Source organism: Pan troglodytes, chromosome 21, assembly GCF_028858775.2.
Source record: "Pan troglodytes isolate AG18354 chromosome 21, NHGRI_mPanTro3-v2.0_pri, whole genome shotgun sequence".
Lineage (NCBI taxonomy): Eukaryota > Metazoa > Chordata > Mammalia > Primates > Hominidae > Pan > Pan troglodytes.
Window position 1 is genome coordinate 37,594,865 of NC_072419.2, and position 20,900 is coordinate 37,615,764.

The following is a 20,900-nucleotide window of genomic DNA, read 5'->3' on the forward strand; positions in this document are numbered from 1 at the left end:
TATTACTTTCAACTAACATTGGAATTCTTCTTCACAGGTCTAATTGTATTATTCAAGGGGTTACATAATACTTAATTCATGACAGGAAATTTCTGTCTCATTATTTTTTTAAACTTGTTATTCCTGATAATTCTGAAATTTGAAGTCTTTGAAAGTCTGAATCTCTAGACTGTGATTTCTGCTGACCTTAATTCATGGTGCCTTATTTCCTTGTGTGTTTTGTGATTTGGGGCTCTGGTCTGTTTATTTTCCTCAGAAGTTTAGTTGAGTAAACTAGTTGAGTCCTGAGTTAAAGGTCTACTCCTTTGTTTTCTTCTGTCTTTTTGGCACTACTAGTCTGGGACAACTTTAAACTTGATTTTTTTTTTCATACGACCCATGTACTGTGAATTCAGGCTGAGAGACTTTATGAGATCTACCTTGAGGTTATAAATTCTCAGTGAAGTTTTTTTTCTATTTACTGAATACTTAGGTTCATAATCAGGCAATTTTCCTTGAAAACCTCTGGTGAAGGAAAAGGAATGTTTTATGTATCTGCTTTATTTTTACACAGCATACGTAACACTTTAAGGACTGAGATTTATATAGGGATCTCCTATTAGACTCGCATATTTTTTCAGACCCTAGTCACTGCCTTCTCTCCCCTGCTTACCCCCACCTTGGCCAAAGCCATGGAAACCAAAACTCAAGTTCACCTGATTCAGCAAGTACCTTTGTGACAAAAGCTAGCGTCAGTTACTGCCTTTGAAAGAGTGCCCACTTGCACTTGGTTTTAATATTCTTTTTTCTTTTTTATTTATTTTTATTTTTTGAGACAGAGTCTCCCTCTGTCGCCCAGGCTAGAGGGCAATGGCGCGATCTCGGCTCACAGCAACCTCCGCCTCCCAGGTTCAAGCGATTCTACTGCCTCAGCCTCCTGAGTAGCTGGGATTACCAGCGCACGCCACCATGCCTGGCTAATTTTGGTATTTTTAGTAGAAACAGGGTTTCACCATGTTGGTCAGGCTGGTCTCGAACTCCTGACCTCGTGATCCACCCGCCTTGGCCTCCCAAAGTGCTGGGATTACAGGTGTGAGCCACCGCGCCCAGCCGGTTTTGATATTCTTGGCCTTACTTTCTTGCAAGGTTAAAGATGCTTTAAAAGTTTTGTTGTATATTTTAAGTAAGTTTTTTTCACTGTTTTCAGTGGGAGGATCAGCCTGGGTTCCTCAACCAGTATTCTTCCTGAAACAGAGGTCCAGAACCAACACTTTTGTCCAGATCATAAACCTTGTTGTTGGGATGGGTGGCAGCACCAGAGGAAGGAGAAAAAAAGATCATTGTCAAAGGATGAAACTATCACTCAGTGTCTAAAACCAAAATGCTGAAATGATTGCTTTCTTAAGAACAGGAAAGCCATGCTGGTCCATCATAAGCTCCTTCACCAGAGTGAAGTGTTGAACTTACACAGCATTTGGGGAACACATTTTGAGGGAGTTGTGTTGGTTACAGAGGTGGGAATTGGTTAATGACAATTTAGAGGTGTGTACACTGAAATGAATTCAAAGCTGATTGGCATAATCAAAGCATAAGGCTGTCACTGATAATGAGCTTTCAGAAGTGTGTTCACTGAAGCAAGTTGTCGTTGATCAATGAAAAAAGTTTAAAACAGTTCAAGGTATGTACTTATTATCACGACCATAGGACTGTCAGCCTTTTCCTAGGAATGTGGAGAGTTTTTATTCTCAGAAGAGAAGAGTAACCCCAGAAGAATCCAATGAGACAAATAACAGAAGAGGAACCCCAAAAGATGATGTAGAAGGGGGAGCCTGAAAGTTAGGAAGAAAACAAAGAGTGAAATCACAGAACCCTAGGCAGTTAAGGTTTTCAAGGGGGGAATAACCTATAGTGGAAATGCTGCCTAGAGGCAGATTGAGATACAAGTTGAGGAACATTCTGAAACTTTCAAAACGGAGGTCCAGCTACACTTGTTTATATTTTTGTTTAACTTGTGGACAAATATTTATAGACAGGTGCAAAAAATAAATCCTCTTTTGCAACCCAGAACTCATTGTTCGGTATGAGTTTTAATACATATAAGAAGGGATATTATGATGAAAAAAAAAAAAGGAGGTCCACTGGTGACCTTGGCCAGAGCCAGTTCAATAGCAAATAAGCACAAAGGCAAACTGTAATGAGTTGAGGAGAATCAGAGAAGAAGAGAAAGACAATGGGTTAAATACTACTCTACTTTTGACAGAATTTAGAACTGCTAGTGGGAGGTAAGACACAAAAAGTAAAATTAGAATTTTATATTAAAAAGCTGGTGTTAGTTGTCATTGGGGGCATAAGCCTCTTAGGTTTTGAAGAATTGGAGGACCTTAACTATCAACAACAACAGCATCCAATATTCAAAGACCTTCTGCAATAACCACCAAACAGTCCCTTCAGCCTCACAGCTTGAAACCAACACAGCTTATTCCACATTACAGCAGCTCTGTTGGTTATAACGTTTTTTCATGAACTAGGCCAAAGTTGTCTACAAGATCTCTACCTACTGCCCTATGTATCCATCCCACTGGTTAAAGACCCTCCCTGAGTTCTACATGGCACAGATTAAGTCATAAATCTGCCTAAAGCCTTCGACCCTCCCTCATTCGATTCATTCTTCCCCCTTCCTCACCGGCTTGTCTAGCTTCTCTGTAATTGTTTCCCCAGTTTTCCAGCCTTCTTTCTCATAGGGCTCATCCAGAATGAGACAGACATTGTCACCATGCAAAGCCCAGTCTCTCACTATGATTTCCAGTGGACCAAAGACAGACAAGGGTAGCAGGCGCATGAATTTTAATGAGGGGGGTTGACAGCAGGTCTCTGTGCCCAGAGAGCTTGAGAATGGTAATCACCAGCACTCAAGGTAGTCTTGGCCACTGCTTCTCATAAGACCAGTCGGTATTTTCCTCTTTGCCAGAAATGCTTATCCTCATGTAGGACTGGAGGCAGCAGGACTGATAATTTCTGCAATAGAGGTAGGGCTGTTCGTTCTTTTTGCAAGAGGCCCTACAAATTCCACTGTTACCCATGCGTCGAAGGATGTGGCGTTTGCCTGGCAAATGAAAAAAAATACAAATAGTTAATTCACCTAGGAGTGACATAAATCTGATAAGTCGGGAAGCATCATAAAAACCTAAAGGGGGAGCAGGGAGAAAACCTAAAGGACAATAGTGACTTCTACTTCCAGAAAAAAAAGAGTCAATGTCTTTTTCTCTATTTGTCCTGCCAAGTTTGGTTTAAAACCCTGGGTCTGTGTGTGTATATGTGTGTGTGTGTGTGTACACTCTGAAAGGTAAAGTAAAGAAGAACAAGGCAGGGACCTCAGGACCTAAGGAAGGACACAGCCATGAATTCCCTGGGTTTTCTTTTTGCCTCATCGATTCCAGACTTGTGCTGGAGAGACTGACAACCTGGAAACACAAACGAGTGCAGACATAGAGTCCCAAGAAAAGTCTCCTCTCTCTAGCCAAAGAACCAGGAAAGGTCAATCTAGCAAGAAAGAACAATTTAGACAATAACCACTCCGCTCCAGGAAAAACCAAAGACAAAACTACACTCCCACTCATACATCCACCAAAGAAGGCTACGTGGAGAGCCTCTACTTCTGCCCTCTCCATGCTGTAAGGAGGTGTAACCTCCCAGAGTGGAACCCAAGTGGGGAGCGGGGAATATTATCACTGCTGGATGGTCACAAGGCCCATCACCACCATGCAGTGTCGATAGGAATCATGTGGGAAGCCTCGACTTCCCCTATCTGGTGGGAAGAAGGCATCCCTCCCTCCACTTCCCTGATGGGGTGGTGACAGAGAGGGCCTAGTGCAGAGTCAAGACTTTCACCACCACACAGTAGTAACAGGGCCACCACTCCCTGAGATGTGACTTGGAGGCCACACGGGGAACAGAACATCCCTCCCCATCCCAACCAAGGCAGTACCAGAGGAAATACACCTGGACTTCCACCCACCTGGCAGTATCCAGGCAGCACCCCACTGTCCTCACCAGAGCTGTATCAGAGGAGACAAGCCAACAAAGATCATTGAACTATGATCCAGCATCTCGTAACATAATAATATCAAAAACATCCGCGTTCCAGCAAAAATTACTCATCATACTGAGAACCAGGAAAATCTTAACTTTAATGAAAAAAAAGACAATCAACAGAACTGAGAGCCACCCAAGTTGTGTGTATCTATAGCTCATTCCTTTTACTTCTGAGTAATATTCCACAGTATAAATGTAGTACAGTCTATTTAACCATGTGTCTGCTGAGGGCCATTTTGGTTGTTTCCAGGTCTATTAGGAGTTGGGGATTTTTTTCTTTAAGACCATGTGTTTCTTTATTTAACAACTTCTCCCCAAAAGGAAATGTTTTTGAAAATCCCTATCGTTTATAAATTGAAGAGGATCAACCTGATAATAGGTGAAATTTTCAATAAAATGACAGGAACATTTAAAAATACAATGGACTAAATAAAGATTTTTGTATACTGTTGCTTCTAGCAATAATAAAATAGGTAATTTGGAACAAATACCTGGCAGATGAAAAGTGGACACTTTTTTTTTTTTTTTAGACGAGTCTTGCTCTGTTGCTTAGGCTGGAGTGCAGTGGCGCAATCTTGGCTCACTGCAACCTCCTCCTCCCAGGTTCAAGCGATTCTCATGCCTCAGCCTCCCATGTCGCTAGGATTACAGGTGCACGCCATCACACCCAGATAATTTTTGTATTTTCAGTAGAGATGGGGAGTGCGTGGTGTGATTTTAGCTCACTGTAACCTCTGCCTCCTGGGCTCAAGTGATCCTCCCACCTCAGCCTCCCCAGTAGCTGGGACTACAAATGCGTGCCACCACATGCGGCTAATTTTTTATTTTTTGTAGAGATGGGTTTTGCCATGTCACCCAGGCTGGTCTCGAACTCCTGAGCTCAAGTGATCTTCCCGCCTTGGCCTCACAAAGTGCCGGGATTACAGGCGTGAGCACTGTGCCCAGCTAAGCGGCATTATGCTCTTGAGATCCATCCACACTATGTGTATCAATAATTCGTTCCTTTTAGTTCTGAGTATTTCTAGCCATTGCATTAATGCAAGAAAAGGAAATGAAAGGCATGCAGATTAGACAGGAAGGAATAAAATGGTGTCTATTTGAAGATGTCATAATGGTTTATGTAGAAAATCCTAAGAAATCTACAAACAAAACAAAACAAAAAGCAAAGGCAAAATACCTAAAACTAATAAGTAGGTTCAGTAAGGTCCCAGGATACAAGGTAAACATACACAAATCAATTGTATTTCTATATAATAGCAATGAACATGTGCACTCTGAAATTAAAAATATAATACCATTCAAAGTCACTCCAAGAAAATAAAACACTTAAGTGTACATCTAACGAACTATGTACAGAAATTGTATGCTGAAAGCTATAGAATATTGATAAAAGAAATAAGAGCTAAATAAATGAAGAGACACACCATCTTCCTATCTTGTAAGACTCAAATAACAGATGTTAATTCTCCTCAAATTGACATAGGCATTTATGTCAAAATCCCAGCAAGATTTTTTGTAGATATAGACCAGATTATTCTGTCTATACCCTGCCTGAAGAGAAATCTGCAAAAGAATAAGAATAGCTAAAACAAATTTGAAAAAGGATAAAGTTGGAAGAATTATTTTACCAGATTTTAAGACTTATTATATAGTAATAGTAATTGAGATTGTGTGGTCTTGGTGGAGAAACAGGTACATCAATCAATGGAACAGAATAGGGAACTCAGAAATAGCCTCATAGAAGTACAGCCAACTTATTTTTGACAGAGGTGCAAAAGCAATTCATTGGAAGAAAGGTCCTTTTCGACACATGATGCTGGAGCAATTGAACATCTACAGGCGAAAAAAAAAAATCTAAACCTAAACGTAAACGTCACACCTTTCACAAATATTTACTTAAAATGGATCATAACAGCCAGGCATGGTGGCTCACACCTGTAATCCCAGTGAATCAGGATGCTGAGGCGGGAGGATCACTTGAGCCCAGGAATTCCAGACCAGCCTGGGAAACATAGCAACATCCCATCTCTACAAAAATAAAATAAATTAGCTGAGTGTGGTGACTGTGCCTCTAGTTCCCAGCTATTCGAGAGGCTAAGGTGGGAAGATCACTTGAGTCCAGGAGTTTGAGGTTATAGTGAGCTATGATTGTATCACTGCACTCCAGCCCAGGCAAGATAGCAAGACCCCGTCTCTAAAGAAAATTATTTTTAAAGGATTATATATTTAAATATAAAATGTAAAACTATAAAATTTCTAGAAGAAAGCATGGGAAAAAACATTCAGACCGTGTGTTTGGTGAAGAGGTCTTAGATACAAAAGAACAACCTAGAAAAGAAGAGAATCAATAAATTGGACTTACTCAAAATTTTAAACTTTCACTCTGTGAAACACCCTGTGAAGAGGATGGTTGAAAAGACAAATTACAACAGGGCAAGATTATTTTCAAACCATATATCTGACAAAGAACTTGTATCTGGAACATAGAAACAACTCTTAAGACTCAACAGTATTTGCCGGGCATGGTGGCTCACGCCTGTAATCCCAGCACTTTGGGAGGCTGAGGCGGGCAGATCACGAGGTCAGGAGATCGAGGCCATCCTGGCTAACATGGTGAAACCCTGTCTCTACTAAAAATACAAGAAATTAGGTGGGCGTGGTGGCAGGTTCCTGTAGTCCCAGCTGCTGGGGAGGCTGAGGCAGGAGAATGGTGTGAACCCGGGATGCAGAGCTTGCAGTGAGCTGAGATAGTGCCACTGCACTCCAGCCTGGGTGACAGAGACAGAGACTCCATCTCACCAAAAAAAAAAAAAAAAATTAGTTGGGTGTGGTGGCATGCACCTGTAATCCCAGCTACTCAGGAGACTGAGACAGGAGAATTGCTTGAACCTGGGAGGCAGAGGTTGCAATGAGCAGAGATCACACCACTGCACTCCAGCCTGGCGACAAAGCGAGACTTCTTCCAAAAAAAAAGACTCAACAGTAATAAACAACTCAATTAGAAATGGACAAAAGATATGAAAAGACATTTCACTGAAGAGGATATAGAGATAGCAAATAAGCATTTGAAAAGATGTTCAACATCATTAGCCATTAGGGAAATGCATATAAAGACTAGAATGAGATACTGCTACATACTTATTAGAGCAGCTAAAATTAAAAATAGTGATTTTCCAAACTTTTTCTTAGTTTAGGCCCACTCAACCTCCATTATTTTGTCTTTTAATGCCTTCCGACAAATTAAAAAAATGTGTCCAGGCTGGGTGCAGTGGACTTTGGGAGGCTGAGGTGGGTGGATCACTTGAGGTCAGGAGTTCGAGACCAGCCTGGCCAACATGGTGAAACCCCATGGGCGACAGAGCCAGACCCTGTCTCAAAAAAAAAAATAGCATAATGCTGAGCCAAAAAAGAAATAGCCAATCACAAACTCTCACATATGATTCTATTTACACAGCAATGTCAAGTGACAAAGCTATAGAGATGGGAAAACAGATTAGTGGTTGCCAAGGGTTAAGCATAGTGACAGTGGGTGGGGACAGGGAAGAGGGCTGGTATGACTTTAAAGGAGCAACAGGTGGCAGATCTTCGTGGTGATGGAACAGTTCTGCAGCTTGGTCATGATGGTGGTTACATCTACACATGATGAAATGGCATAGAAGTATACACATATATTGGACCAATATCAGTTTCCTGGTTTTCATATTGTATTACAGTTATATAAAATCTAAGCATTGGAGAAATCTGGGTGAAGAGTACACAGGACCTCTCTCTTGTAACTTCCTGTGAGTCTACAATTATTTCAAAATAAAAAGTAAAAATATCAATAAATAACCTAAGGGGCTATAGAGAGATTAAAAAAACAAAATCTAAAAAACAAGAATCCCTAGGTGACCAATCCCAGTTCCCATTTTACTTGCTGTGTATCCTGGGGCAAGTTTCTGCACCTCTCTGTTCTACCCTTTTTCTCATATGTATAGTATAGACTGGAAAAATATCTAACCCCTAGAATTTTGAGGATTAGTGGCTGAATACATAGAAGGCAATAAGGGACTGACACATAGTAAGAACTAAATGAATGTTAATTATTATTGTTGTTTTAAATTATCATTTGAGCAAGACCCAGAAACTCCTCTGCATCCTTGCTAACCCTGCCAGCCAGAACCACGTAGACCTAACACAGTGGTCCTCTGCTCCCTCCAGCCCAGAAGGTTCTCCACCCAGATTCCTGGAACCTGGAGTCAGCCGTTTGTGCCCCCACCAGATCCACTCATGCTTTCACTTGTGAATTCATTATTCATATTCAAGAAACACTCACTAAATCGCATTCGTGCCCAGCACTGGGCTTAACATCAGGCATGCAGATGTAAATAAAACATCATCTCAGCCCCTAAGGATTTCCACCTAATATGTGTTTGGGGGATTGATGGAAAGGGGACAATAATTCAAATAATTACACAATAACATAATACATGTCATAACTTCTTAAGAGTGACAGTTTGTGACGCCAATCAGAACTCAGTTTGGAGAAAAAGTGATAACCTAGAAAAGGGACATCAAATTCTCCATAGCCTTTAAAGAGCCAGTAAACAGAGAAAGAAATGTTGAGTGCTGAGGGAAAAGTTCAAGCTAGAACTGTGTACGTAGCTAAAATTTTCTTAACCGATGATATGGTTTGGCTGTGGCCCCACTCAAATCTCGTCTTAAATTGTAGCTCCCATAATCCCCACATATCATGGGAGGGACCCGGTGGGAAGTAATTGAATCATGGGAGTAGGTTTTTCCTGTGCTGTTCTTGTGATAGCGAATAAGTCTCATGAGATCTGGCCAGGCGCGGTGGCTCATGCCTGTAATCCTAGCACTTTGGGAGGCCGAGGTGGACGGGACTCTTGAGGCCAGGAGTTCGAACAAGCCTGGCCAACATGGTGAAACCTTGTCTCTACTAAAAAATACAAAAATTAGCCAGGCATAGTGGTGTACATCTATAATCCCAGCTACTTGGGAGGCTGAGGCAGGAGAATTGCTTGAGCCTGGCTACAGTGAGCCAAGACCGTGCCACTGCACTCCAGCCTGGTCAACAGAACAAGACTCTGTCTAAAAAAAAAAAAAAAAAAAAGGCCGGGTGTGGTGGTTCACACCTGTAATCCTAGCACTTTGGGAGGCCGAGGCAGGCAGATCAAGAGGTCACGAGATCGAGACCATCCTGGCTAACACGGTGAAACCCGAAACCCCGTCTCGACTAAAAATACAAAGATTAGCCTGGCATGGTGGCAGGCGCCTGTAGTCCCAGCTACTAGGGAGGCTGAGACAGGCGAGTGGCGTGAACCCGGGAGGCGGAGCTTGCAGTGAGCCGAGATCCCACCACTGCACTGCAGCCTGGGCGACAGAGCAAGACTCTGTCTCGAAAATAAATAAATAAATAAATAAATAAATAAATAAATAAATAAATAAAGTCCAACAAGATCTGATGGTTTTATAAAGGGCAGTTCTCCCGCACACACTCTTTTGCCTGCCATCATGTAAAATGTGCCTTTGCTTCTCTGCCTTCTGCCATGACTGTGAGACCTCCCAGCCATGGGAAACTGTGAATCATTAAACCTCTTTTTCTTCATAAATTACCCAGTCTTGGGTATTTCTTCATAGCAGTATGAAAATGGACTAATACAATAGATAAGGATACATTTAGATATTTTCAAAAGTAAACCCACTGAGAGACTTGATCACCAACAGGAGCTTCTTAAGAATAAATTACAAGGGTTTAAAAATATAATTCCATAGAATGAATAAGATCTGGTATTTGATAGCATAACAGGATGACTGCAGTTCACAATAATTTATCGTACATTTTAAAATAACTAAAAGAGTATAATTGGATTTTATGTAATACAAAGAAGAGATAAGTGCTTGAGGTAATGGATACCCCATTTACCCTGATGTGATCAGTATATACTAAATTCCTGTATCAAACTATTTCATGTGCCCCGTAAATATATACACCTACTATGTATCACAAAAAATAAAAATAAAACAACTTTTAAGATAAAAAAAATTCACCGAAAACAAAAAAGTAAACTATAAGAAGAAAGAAAAGAGTTCTTATATGAAGATCTGAGAATCAAAGTGAAGGAATAATAGATATGGTATGGGAAATCAAATCATAGTGGATGAGAGGTGAGTCACAACCACAGTATAAAACATTAAGTTTAAGCAGATATCTGCAATTTGAAAATTGGAATTTGGAAAAAGTGTCCTCTAGTCTGCAAGTGTGCTAATTAGGATCAGCTGAGATCCCTCCATTCTGACATTATCCTCCCTAAATACGTGAAATGTAGACTTTTAACATAAATTTTTAAAAATTTTTTCTAATGTTCAGAAACAGTTTTTCCACTGTTTCCATGTCACTTCATGTGAGTGGTAAGAACAGTAATGATCATTATCATTCTTTTCTTTTTGTTTTCAACCTAACCTGAGTCAATTCTCTCTGCCTTCTATTTTTGTAAAATATAGACACCAGAAGACACCATCCCAACTGAATTTAGACAATGTTATTGTAAATTTCAAAAAGAAAAGAAAAGAAAACTGAAAAAAGTAAGCTACTGCTCTCACCTTAATCAGAATGAATGTGAATCCACAATACAATTAACAAACATTTCTGCCTTAGACCCCAGGAATACAAATTAACAAACTGCTAGACAAGACTATTATTCTGCTAGATGGAGAGTGAAGAAAGTCTAAAAGAGGCAAGGAATTATATCACCTCAAGCCTCACTGTTTTCTCAACTGAAAAATCCTTTTTCTACTCCAGATCTCTACTCAGGCCTCATTTTAGGATTCCCTGAGAATTGTTCCTTTCTCGTAGAATGCCCAAATCAAGTGATAATCCAATGTCTGCCATTACTCAGTGACAGTTTAGTACCTACTTTGTATCAAAGAAACAAGACAAAAAAAAACAAAAAAACACAGTTTGATTCCCTGCTCTATCTTAATACTGCGTGACTTGGGCTAATTATGTCACCTCTCTGGACCTCAGTTTCCTAATAAGTAAGATAGGGATAATAAGAGGATTGTTGTAAGAAGGGAATGACACATAGCAAGGGTCAATGAGAACTATTATTATAGCTATTATAATTGTTAAGAAATAATGACACAGGGCTGGGTGTGGTGGCTCATGACTGTAATCCCAGCACTTTGGGATGCTGAGGCAGGTGGATCACTTGAGCCCAGGAGTTTGAGAGCAGACTGGGCAACATAGTAAGACCCTGCCTCTAAAAAAACAAATAGAAAAATTAGCCAGGCATGGTAGCACACACGTGTAGTCCCAGCTACTCAGGAGGCTGAGGTGGGAGGATTGCTTGAGCCTGGGAAGGTTAGGCTACAGTGAGCCATGATCGCACTACTGCACTCCATCCTAGGCAACCAAGCAAGACCGTGTCTCAAAAAAAAAAAAAAAGAGAGACAGATAGTGAGACAGAGTTTATGTGAAGACTTTCATGGGTGGGAGCATCAACTGAGCTATGAAGGATGAGAAGGCGTTCATCACAGAGGTGAGCTGAGTGTTGGGGACCAGCTGGAGGGAGCCACGAACAAACGCAATGTGGGGGGCAGGAGAGGATGGCAAGAGGGTTGCAGTGGCTGAAGAGAAGGTCTGTGAGGGACAGTCATGGGAGGTGAAACCGGGTCACCACGTGAGGGCTTTGAATGTCTGGACCCCGGGTGGTGATGAGCAAAGGAAGAAATCTAAGCAGGAGAATGACATAGAGAAGTTTCCTACCAAGAATCCCTCTAATAATAGAGATTAATGCAGAGAAAACCTGGGGGCCGGGAGACCAGTGAGGAACCATTTTTGATGTTCTCGCCCCGGGCCTCGGGGCACAGGTAGCTCTCATGGGCAGCCTAAGTGTCCCAGCTCCCAGAGACGCAGCAAAACTGTGAAAAGATTATGCAGCTCCTGCCTCTGAAGTGGGCTGAAAAATAGGTTGTGAACCTAAGTATGCATCAACAGATGAACAGATAAAGAAAGTTTGCATAAACACAATGGAATACTATTCGGCCACAAAAAAAGCATGAAGTTCTGTCATTTGTGGCAACATAGATGAGCATGATGTTAAGTGAAATAAACCAGATACAGAAAGATAAATATTACTTGTTCTCACTCATATGTGGAAGCTTAAAAATGTGGATTTCATTGAAGCAGAGAGTAAAATAGAGTTTATCAGAGACTGGGAAGGGTAAGCGGGAAGGGAGAATAGGAAGAGGCTGGTTAAACGGATACAAAATCACAGCTAGATAGGAGGAATAAGTTCTAGTGTTCCATAGCTCTGTAGGGTGACTATAGTTAATCATTTATTGCATATTTTCTTTTTCTTTTTCTTTTTCTTTTTTTTTTGAGACAGCGTCTTGCTCTATTGCTCAGGCTGGAGTGCAATGGTGCAAACTCAGCTCACTGCAACCTCCACCTCCCAGGTTCAAGTGATTCGCCTGCCTCAGCCTCCCAAGTAGCTGGGATTACAGCCACCATGCCTGGTTCAATTTTTATATTTAGTAGAGACAGGGTTTCACCATGTTGATCAGGCTGGTCTCAAACTCCTGACCTCGTGGTGATCCACCTGCCTCGGCCTCCCAAAGTGCTGGGATTACGGGGGTGAGCCACCGCACCCAGCCTATTGTGTATTTTCAGTTAGCTAGAAAGAGGACTTTGCATGTTCCCAATACAAAGAAATGATAAATGTTTGAGGTGATGGATATGCTAATTACCCTGATTTGATGGTTACACTTTCTATACGTTTATTGAACTATTACACTGTACACCATAAATATGTGCAATTATTATTTGTGAATTTAAAATAATTTTTTAAAAGAAATGGATTATCAGCCAGAGCAGGATCCAATACCAGGCACAACCCTAACATTTGCAGGTCCTGAGGCAAGAAGGCAAATGAAGGCTACTGTGTCATGTCCTTTGTCTGCATACTTAAATGTTTTAATCAAGCTAATAAAAAGAATACATAAAATATATCTATCCTCATTTACGAAATAGCCCTTCATAATGACCTGAAAGGTCAGGTTTGAATTTATAATTCTCTGATTCCTCAGAACTCCATGCAGGAACATGGCATTCCGAGGGAAGCCTGCCCAGCCCACAGCTCACCTCTCTTCTCACCCATCCCTAGCTCTGCCCACAGACCCTGCAAACAAGAGCATCCCTTGATGCTTCTCCTGCCTAGGGGTCGGCACCCAGTGGGCCTCACCCTCCAGGGAGGGACCTTGAGGAAAGGCCCCTGCAGCTCCTTGAAGCAGGCACAAGGTTTCTCTGGGCAGGAAATCCCAGGACCCAGCTACTCAAAGCATGACCCAGAAAGGGAGGAGGGCAGGCAGAGGCTCCTCGTGGGCATATTCCCCTTGCTCCCAGCAACTCCTCACCCCATGAGGAGGGACTTAGCCAGAGGAGGGGCCCCTCTTTCCAGAGTCTAAGGGCAGAAATATTGAGCTGAGAGCAAATAGTCTTCCTGGATGATAATGAACTCCTTCTGTCTGTCTCTATGCCATGAACCATGCTTTACCGAGCACTCTTGGTCCCTGGCCTCACTGCAGAGGACGCAGTTCAGGGTGAACAACTAACTGTGTTGGTTAAATGGGGCCCAGAGAATAGGACTTGAGAATAAAGTCTGGGAAGACACCCAGATTCTCTAGATTCCCAAACAGGATTCTTAAATGTTCCCCACGAGTGAGTCTTCTCCCCAGCTAAAGTACCAATTCAAATGAGACAGGCTTCTGTCTCCCTCAGAGTCTAACACAGTTGGAAGGCACACAGTTCATATTTCATAAATCCTTGAATAAATCAATGAACAATAGGTGACGACATTTGTTGAGTGCTTACCTTTGCATTATTATGTCATTTCATCCTTACTGCAATCCTGAAATAGATTCTACAATTACTCTAATTTACAGAGGAGGAAGATGAAGTTCTGAGAAGTTTATATGCAGAGTCTGCCAGTAGTAAGTGGCAGAGCTGAAGTGAAAATGAATGAATGAATCAGTGAAAGAATGGAAAAAATGAATAATGAACAAATTCATATATAAATAAGCAAATCATGTGCTTTATCTTTTTTTAGTACTTAGACACCTTCTAACCCCTGGGGCTGGGCCTCTTGAGCACTAGAAAGCATCAGCTGGTTTCTCTAGAACCCCAAGGATTTGGGTTATATTCAGCCCCATCCACTCTCAGCCCATTCACTCTCAAGATGGACCAACTCTCCCAGCCTAAGGATTCTCCCACTCTTTAGGCATCTGCTATGCCTTTAAATCTCTCAGCTCCCACCATGTTCTCCCCAGTCCACTCCTGACTCAATAGCCTCTCCTGCAGCTGGTAGATGGGGAATCATCTTCAAGACTGTAATGATCACACCATCGCTATGACCCAGCCCTAGTGACTTCTCTCGACTAGCTCTTCACCTCCCCCTGCCATCCCCCCACCCTCAATCCATTTGAAGTATCATTCCTTATGATTGACAGACACCAGAAACAAATTTGTGAGTTTTAATGAAATGTGGACCCTAAGCAACCTGAAACAAAGTCATTTCTATCTATTAGTTATATTTGTCTTCGTTTTTGGAGCTGTTGTGGACATCTGAGGAGTGGTCCAGCCAAGGATTCCATGAATTGTTACTGGTTGGATTGTTAAATAACGACTAGGAACACAGCACCGTTTACGATTTCGGCAGCGTATGATGCTGTCTTCACCATCTTTGCACAACAACCGGCAGTGTCCATCCATCCAACACTCTACTTTGGGGCATATGAACAACAATTAAGCAGATGTTAGTATCCCTCAAGCGGAGAGAAAAGACAAGGCAGAGGAGGAACAGGAGGACAGGGAAGAAGAGAAGAAAGCCAGCTGAGTGAGTAATGCCAGACCCAGTCCCAGGAAAAGAGAGAAGAGACCTTGAGAGGGAAGAGAACTGAGACAATGGTTCCAACTGAGAACTCCGAAGTTTTTGGGAGAGCCTTTTTTGGACTTCTCACCCTTCTGTCTTCCTATCCCCCAACTTCCTACTCCTTACTTTGGAATCAACTGAAGCTAATTAATGTCCCACCTAGCAGAGCTAGGGATGAAGGGAAAAGGACATGATCACCTGTAATATTAGGGAACGAAGAGGATTCACTCACATTACACAGACCCTGTTTCTTATCAATAGCCTGACCCTATTTAACATAAGCCCAACAAGCCTCAGCTCCAGCCGCATCCCAATCTGCAATCTTCCTTGACCCTATATTAACCCAATTCAAACTCAAACTCATTCAGGCCTACCTTAATTAGAACTCCCAGCCTTACACAACTCAATGCCCCCAAGCCCCAACTCCAAGCCAAACCCTAATCTAATCTAATCTAACCCTAATCTAATCAAGTCACTAACCTCAATTCCCAGCAGTATGCCATCACCAAGCTGAACCCAATCACCCTGCAGCATCCAGCACTGACTCCCATTCTCAGCCCAAGCCCCAGCCTAATCCCCAACACCAGCTCCACTCAACCCCAAATCCCATCCTGTCTCCAACTCTGCCCTAAACCATCAGGGAAGCCCAGCTCATCACCTCCAGCTCATCCTAATATTCCTTCTATCACTCCAATCCCAAGGTTTTTCCTCCACATCACAACTCACCCCAACCTCCACTCTAGTCTCCCAAAGTCCTCAACAAGTCCCCAACCTGCACCCACGCTTTGCCCCTCAAACCTCTCCCAAGCTCCCACCAGGATACCACCCTGGCCCTCAAGCGCCAGATGCTCCAAACATCTATCATCCCACCACTCTGGCAAAAAATAATCAGAGAGAGATATTAACTTGAGATGATCCTGGGCAAACCTCCCGAAGCTGCAGGAGAGAAGGAAAGGCTTCAGATGATGCCCACAGTGAGAGGGAAGGGAAAGACGGGAAGCCCATGACCAGGAACCCAGACCCCCGAGAGAGGCTCACATTACCTGATATCACTGGTTCTTCTATGGCCAGAAGGATGGCAAGAAACAGGTAAAGAAGTTTCATGGCTGGCAGACCTGAGAGGAGGAGGTGGCTGAGCTGCAGGGGAAGGAAATAGGGTTCCCTGCAGCAGGGCAGAGATGAGCTTTGCTTTTATCAGCAGGGCTGTGGGCAGTGAATTAGAACAGGAGGGGATTTATATGAGGTCATCCAGGCCAAAGGACAGTGTGTAGCAGATGTCTCAGCAAAGCACAAGATGAGAGTGTGGGAAACTGGCCAGTACCAATGCCAGTAAAGGGACAGGTCAATTAAAGCCATTTGGCCTGTGAGACCCACAAAGGAATTAATTAATGCATAATAAATACATATCAAGAAATATTTAACTTAAAAATTACTTTGCACTTCTCTGATAAATAGTAAGAACATTTATTCAACACATGTGTTTGTCTCTTTGTTTCTTCCTTTTGAATTATTTAGTCAGATATCTGGACAATTCTATTGGGGTGTTGTTGGGTACTTGCTGATTTGCAAGAGCTCTTCAGTGCTGTTATTATATTAACTGTCTTGTCATGTTTGCTGACAATATTGTTCTCCATGATTATGTTCTGTTTTAAAATATATTTTTTCCTATAAATGTTTAAAAGATATTTAAATCTTAAAAACTAAATTAAACAGGCCAGGTGTGGTGGCTCACACCTGTAATCCCAGCACTTTGGGAGGCGAAGACAGGGAGATCACAAGGTCAGGAGTTCGAGACCAGCCTGGCCAACATGGTGAAACCCCGTCTCTACTAAAAATACAAAAATTAGCCAGGTGCCTGTAATCCCAGCTACTAGGGAGGCTGAGGCAGGAGAATTGCTTGAACCTGGGAGGCAGAGGTTGCAGTGAGCTGAGATCACGCTATTGCACTCCAGCCTAGGTGACAGAGCAAAACTCCATCTAGAAAATAAAAATAAAAAAATTTTTAAAAATAAATTAAACGAGAATTACTTATTCTCAGCTTTCTAACAGAAGGATACACATGTGTAATGTCTTTCAGAACTTTGAACTTGCCAATCTTGTTTCCAGTTCAGGGCCTTAGCAGTTGTCATCTGTTCTCCCTGTAAAGCTCTTTCTCCAAATCTTCCCATGAAAATCTCCTGCTCATCATTCCATATCATCCCAAATGTCACCTCCTTGGAGAGACTTTCCCTGGCCACCTTAGATAACGGTAACTCCAACCCACAGTCACTCTGGACTGTAATAACTTGGTTTATGATCTTCATATATGTATCTATTCTTTTAAATTTTATTTTACATGTTTGATTTTTGTCTCTCCACTTAGAATGTCAGAAACCTGGCTTATAACCCCAGTACCCATAACATCACCTGGTGTATTAAGATACTTATTCAACTGTTTTAACTGATATTCCCCCCAAATAAGAACGATTCCAAAAGACAGACATGGATTTCTTTTTTATGTAAAAGTCTGGGTATGCAGTTAAGTGTGACAGCTTCACCATTCAGCAGGCATCTAGCTTCCTTTTGGCTTGATGCTCTGCCATCCTCAAGAGGCTGCATCATGTGATGACCATGAGCTGCTCCAGTTCCCACCGTCAAGTTCCCATCCAGCCATCAGGAAAGGAGGAGTGATGGAAGTGAAATGCAACACCCTTCCCTTTAAGGACACCACTCAGAAGTTTCACGCCTCGGCTTGGCACAGTGGCTCACACCTGTGATCCCAGCACATTGGGAGGCCAAGGTCGGTGGATCATTTGAGGTAGGAGTTCAAGACCAGCCTGGCCAAACTGATGAAACCTCGTCTCTACTAAAAATACAAAAAAAAAAAAAAAAAATTAGCCAGACGTTGTGGTGAGCACCGTAATCCCAGCTACTCAGGAGCCTGAGGCAGGAGAATGGCTTGAACCCAGGAGGTGGAAGTTGCATTGAGCTGAGATCGTACCACTGCACTCCAGCCTAGGCAACAGGGTGAGACACCGTCCCTCCAAAAAATAAGAATAATAAGTTGCACCCTTTGCTTCCAATCCTGTCCACCTCCCAGAGCTCATTTAGACCATCATGCGCAGCTGCAAGGGAGGCTGGAAATATTTTCCTTATTCTAGGCAACCATTTCTAGCTAAAATATAGGGGTTGTCTTATTAAGAAGGGAAAGAGATACATGTGGGGTGGAGTTCTAGCAATCTCTAACATACCTGACATTAAATATTAAATAATATTTAATAAATATCTGTAGACAAATAAATATAACTTACTTTAATAAATAATTATAGATAAATAACTTATACATTGAGTAAGGCTATGAGAAGTGATCTAGTGGGGAGGAAACCCAAGTCCCTGTAACTCCAGGGCTTTGGGAGGCCAAGGGGGGAACCAGATTGAGCCCAGGAGTTCCAGACCAGCCTGGGCAACATATGTGACCTCATCACTACAAAAAAATTTTTTAATTAGCCAAGTGTGGTGGTACACACCTGTAGTCCCTGCTACTCAGGGGGCCAAGATGGGAGGATTGATTGAGTCTTGGAGTTCAAGGCTGCAAAACATTCAATTGTTGTTTTTCTGCCTTCCCTGCAGCTAGAATATGGACACGTGGGTAGGTTCAGCCAATCAGATGACTCCATCCTATTTTTTGAATCAGGTGCTCAAGATTCCAGGAAGAAGGAACAGTAGATAATTTATCTTAACAAAGGAGCCCATTATGATGTCCAGTTTCCAGGGGCAATAGGGAAGCAGGGCAAATAGGGGTAGAGTTTAGGGTCCTGAGCAATGGCGTTTGGTGGCAGCTGTGTCCTCACTAGACCAGGTCCATGGGGTGATTTTTCACTCTGGCTCCTCCTACCCTTCCTCCCTGGTTCCTACCCATTTTCTAAGCCTCGCTCTAGGAATTCTCTGAACTTCCAAACAGCCAAAAGATTCCCTTTGCTAAACACTCTTATGGATGCAGTGACCATGGGCAAGTTGTTTAACCAATTTTGGAGATAATAATACGGGCTCATGGTTTGTTGTGACCTTTAAGTGATAAGTGCCTATCCAGAGTTCAAAACAGTGCCTGGCAGGTAGTAAGTGCTCGATACATTTTAGTTACAATTTCTTTGTTTCCAGGTAAGGGAGGAGGGAATTTAGAGCCTTGAGCGCATTTGACCTCTACAGCCTCAGTGAAAACGAAGCCAAGTTTCTCTGTTGTGTCAGGGATTAGGGCTTGGAGAAAATAGGCAAGATCTCAAGAAGCCCCTGTCAGGCATGGAGGAAATACACTGGGCAGAAAGCTGTGAGGGGGGACCTGCGATCAGGGCTGGATGGCTCAATAGGAGGACTGAGCACCTGCCCAGGCTCAGGGCACTGGCAAGACATGGGCCAAAACAAAGCCAGAAAATCTAAAGAACCCCCTTTAATTTCAGTAGACAGGAATGCTTTGTATCATTTCACAGAAGTAAAATTTTATTTCAGAGTTGAGTGTTGTTTTATTTTGAATTCCACTGGGAGTGCTGTAAACTTCTTGGTGTTTAACGTTACTAAAGGTGTTCATGAGGACTTGCTTGGTGTGTAATGGAGCTGACCAGGATAAGGGAATTTGGGGGTGCTATTCAGCAGTGTGATGAACACACCAGGCATGCAATTTGGTCCAAAACTGAGCAACTTACCATGTGTCCTTAGCATGTCATGCAACATCTACAGGACTCAGTATTGAAATGAGATCATAGCAGAGGAGTTACAAGCCTGTATTCTAGAGTTAGTCTCCTGGCTGTGTTACCTTATAAAAGTTACTTAAGGCTAGGTGCGGTGGCTCACGCCTGTAATCCCAGCAATTTGAAAGGCTGAGGTAGGCAGATCATTTGAGGCCAGGAGTTTGAGACCAACCTGGCCAACATGGTGAAACCCAATCTCTACTAAAAAATACAAAAATTATCCAGGTGTGGTGGGACATGCCTGTAATCCTGGCTATTCAGGAAGCTGAGGCAGGAGAATCGCTTGAATTCTGGAGGCAGAGTTGTAGTGAGCCAAGATCACACCACTGCACTCCAGCCTAAGCAAAAGTGTGAGACTCTGTCTCAAAACAAAAAAAAAGTTAGTTAACCTCTTTGAATCTCAGTTTCCCCTTCTATAAAATGGGGGTAATAATATTTCATAGGGTTGATGTTAGGATTAAATGAGTGATTACACATAAGGCACTTCGAACAATACCTGATACTTGACTTCAATATAAATATGTGGTGTTATTATTGTACTAGACCAGAAGTTCCCAACCTGGAGGTTCCAGGCATTTCCTCACTATAGCTCTTTTCAACATTTCATAAGCCCTCTTAGGAATCCCTGTTTGCAAAGGACTGCCCAGGGAGTACTGTGATGACTCAGAAAAATGGCCTTGACCAACATAAGGAGAAATTGAAAAAGATGATTTAATTGCTATAGAACGTTTATATTTCAATATCTGGATTTATATTTGTGTTGTATTTTGTTTGTGTGTACTTATGTATACATGTGTAGATTTGTGCAAGTGTTTATATGCTCAAATTTTATATATTTTGTGTATATTTTATGTATGTTTATATGGTTTATATGTATTTTGCATGAGTATTTGAATGTGTATGTGTACATGCATTGATTCTTACATTAGTTTGCATGTAGACATGTAGAACATGTGTTTCAGTGTTGTTTAGTACCTGTGTACATGGGCATCTGTTCTCAGATCTCCAAATGCCGTAGCCTGAGCTCCAGTGAGCTCAGTCCCTTTGTTCCTCTCAGGTCTCTACATCCTGTGACTCTGGAACATGACAGTTGCTTGATGATTCTTCTATTCAGCTAGGAGATCTGGGCCAAGGCTAAGGGAAGTATGGGGAGCATCGTGGCCAAGAAGCAGAGGCC

The 20,900-nt window shown here is 42.2% G+C and overlaps 1 protein-coding gene and 1 non-coding gene across 3 annotated transcripts; one reads left to right on the forward strand and one right to left on the reverse strand.

The window, feature by feature from the left end:
• Positions 1-1,962: 1,962 nt before the first annotated feature.
• LOC112206580 (small nucleolar RNA SNORA40) lies at positions 1,963-2,090 on the forward strand. Its single transcript, XR_002940997.1, has one exon. It is a non-coding gene; the product is annotated as a small nucleolar RNA SNORA40 (small nucleolar RNA).
• Positions 2,091-2,888: 798 nt separating this feature from the next.
• On the reverse strand, positions 2,889-16,283 carry DEFB119 (defensin beta 119). 2 transcript variants are annotated; one of them, NM_001101673.1, is made up of 2 exons: positions 16,046-16,106; positions 2,889-3,082 (listed from the first exon to the last, which is right to left on the reverse strand). In NM_001101673.1, the coding sequence occupies exons 1-2, from the start codon at positions 16,104-16,106 to the stop codon at positions 2,889-2,891; spliced, it is 255 nt and encodes an 84-aa protein (NP_001095143.1). The 2 variants fall into 2 exon arrangements, with proteins under 2 accessions (NP_001095143.1, XP_009435280.1); XM_009437005.2 differs by lacking the exon at positions 2,889-3,082 and adding an exon at positions 14,590-14,853 and having other exon boundaries at positions 16,046-16,283.
• Between the last annotated feature and the right edge of the window lie 4,617 nt (positions 16,284-20,900).

Coding starts and splice junctions, on each gene's coding strand:
- DEFB119 (XM_009437005.2), bottom strand. CDS start 16,106: ATGAAACTTCTTTACCTGTTTCTTGCCATCCTTCTGGCCATAGAAGAA. Junction 14,854..16,045: donor AGAAGAACCAGTGATATCAG/GTAATGTGAGCC, acceptor TATGCCCCAAAG/TAGAGTGTTGGATGGATGGA.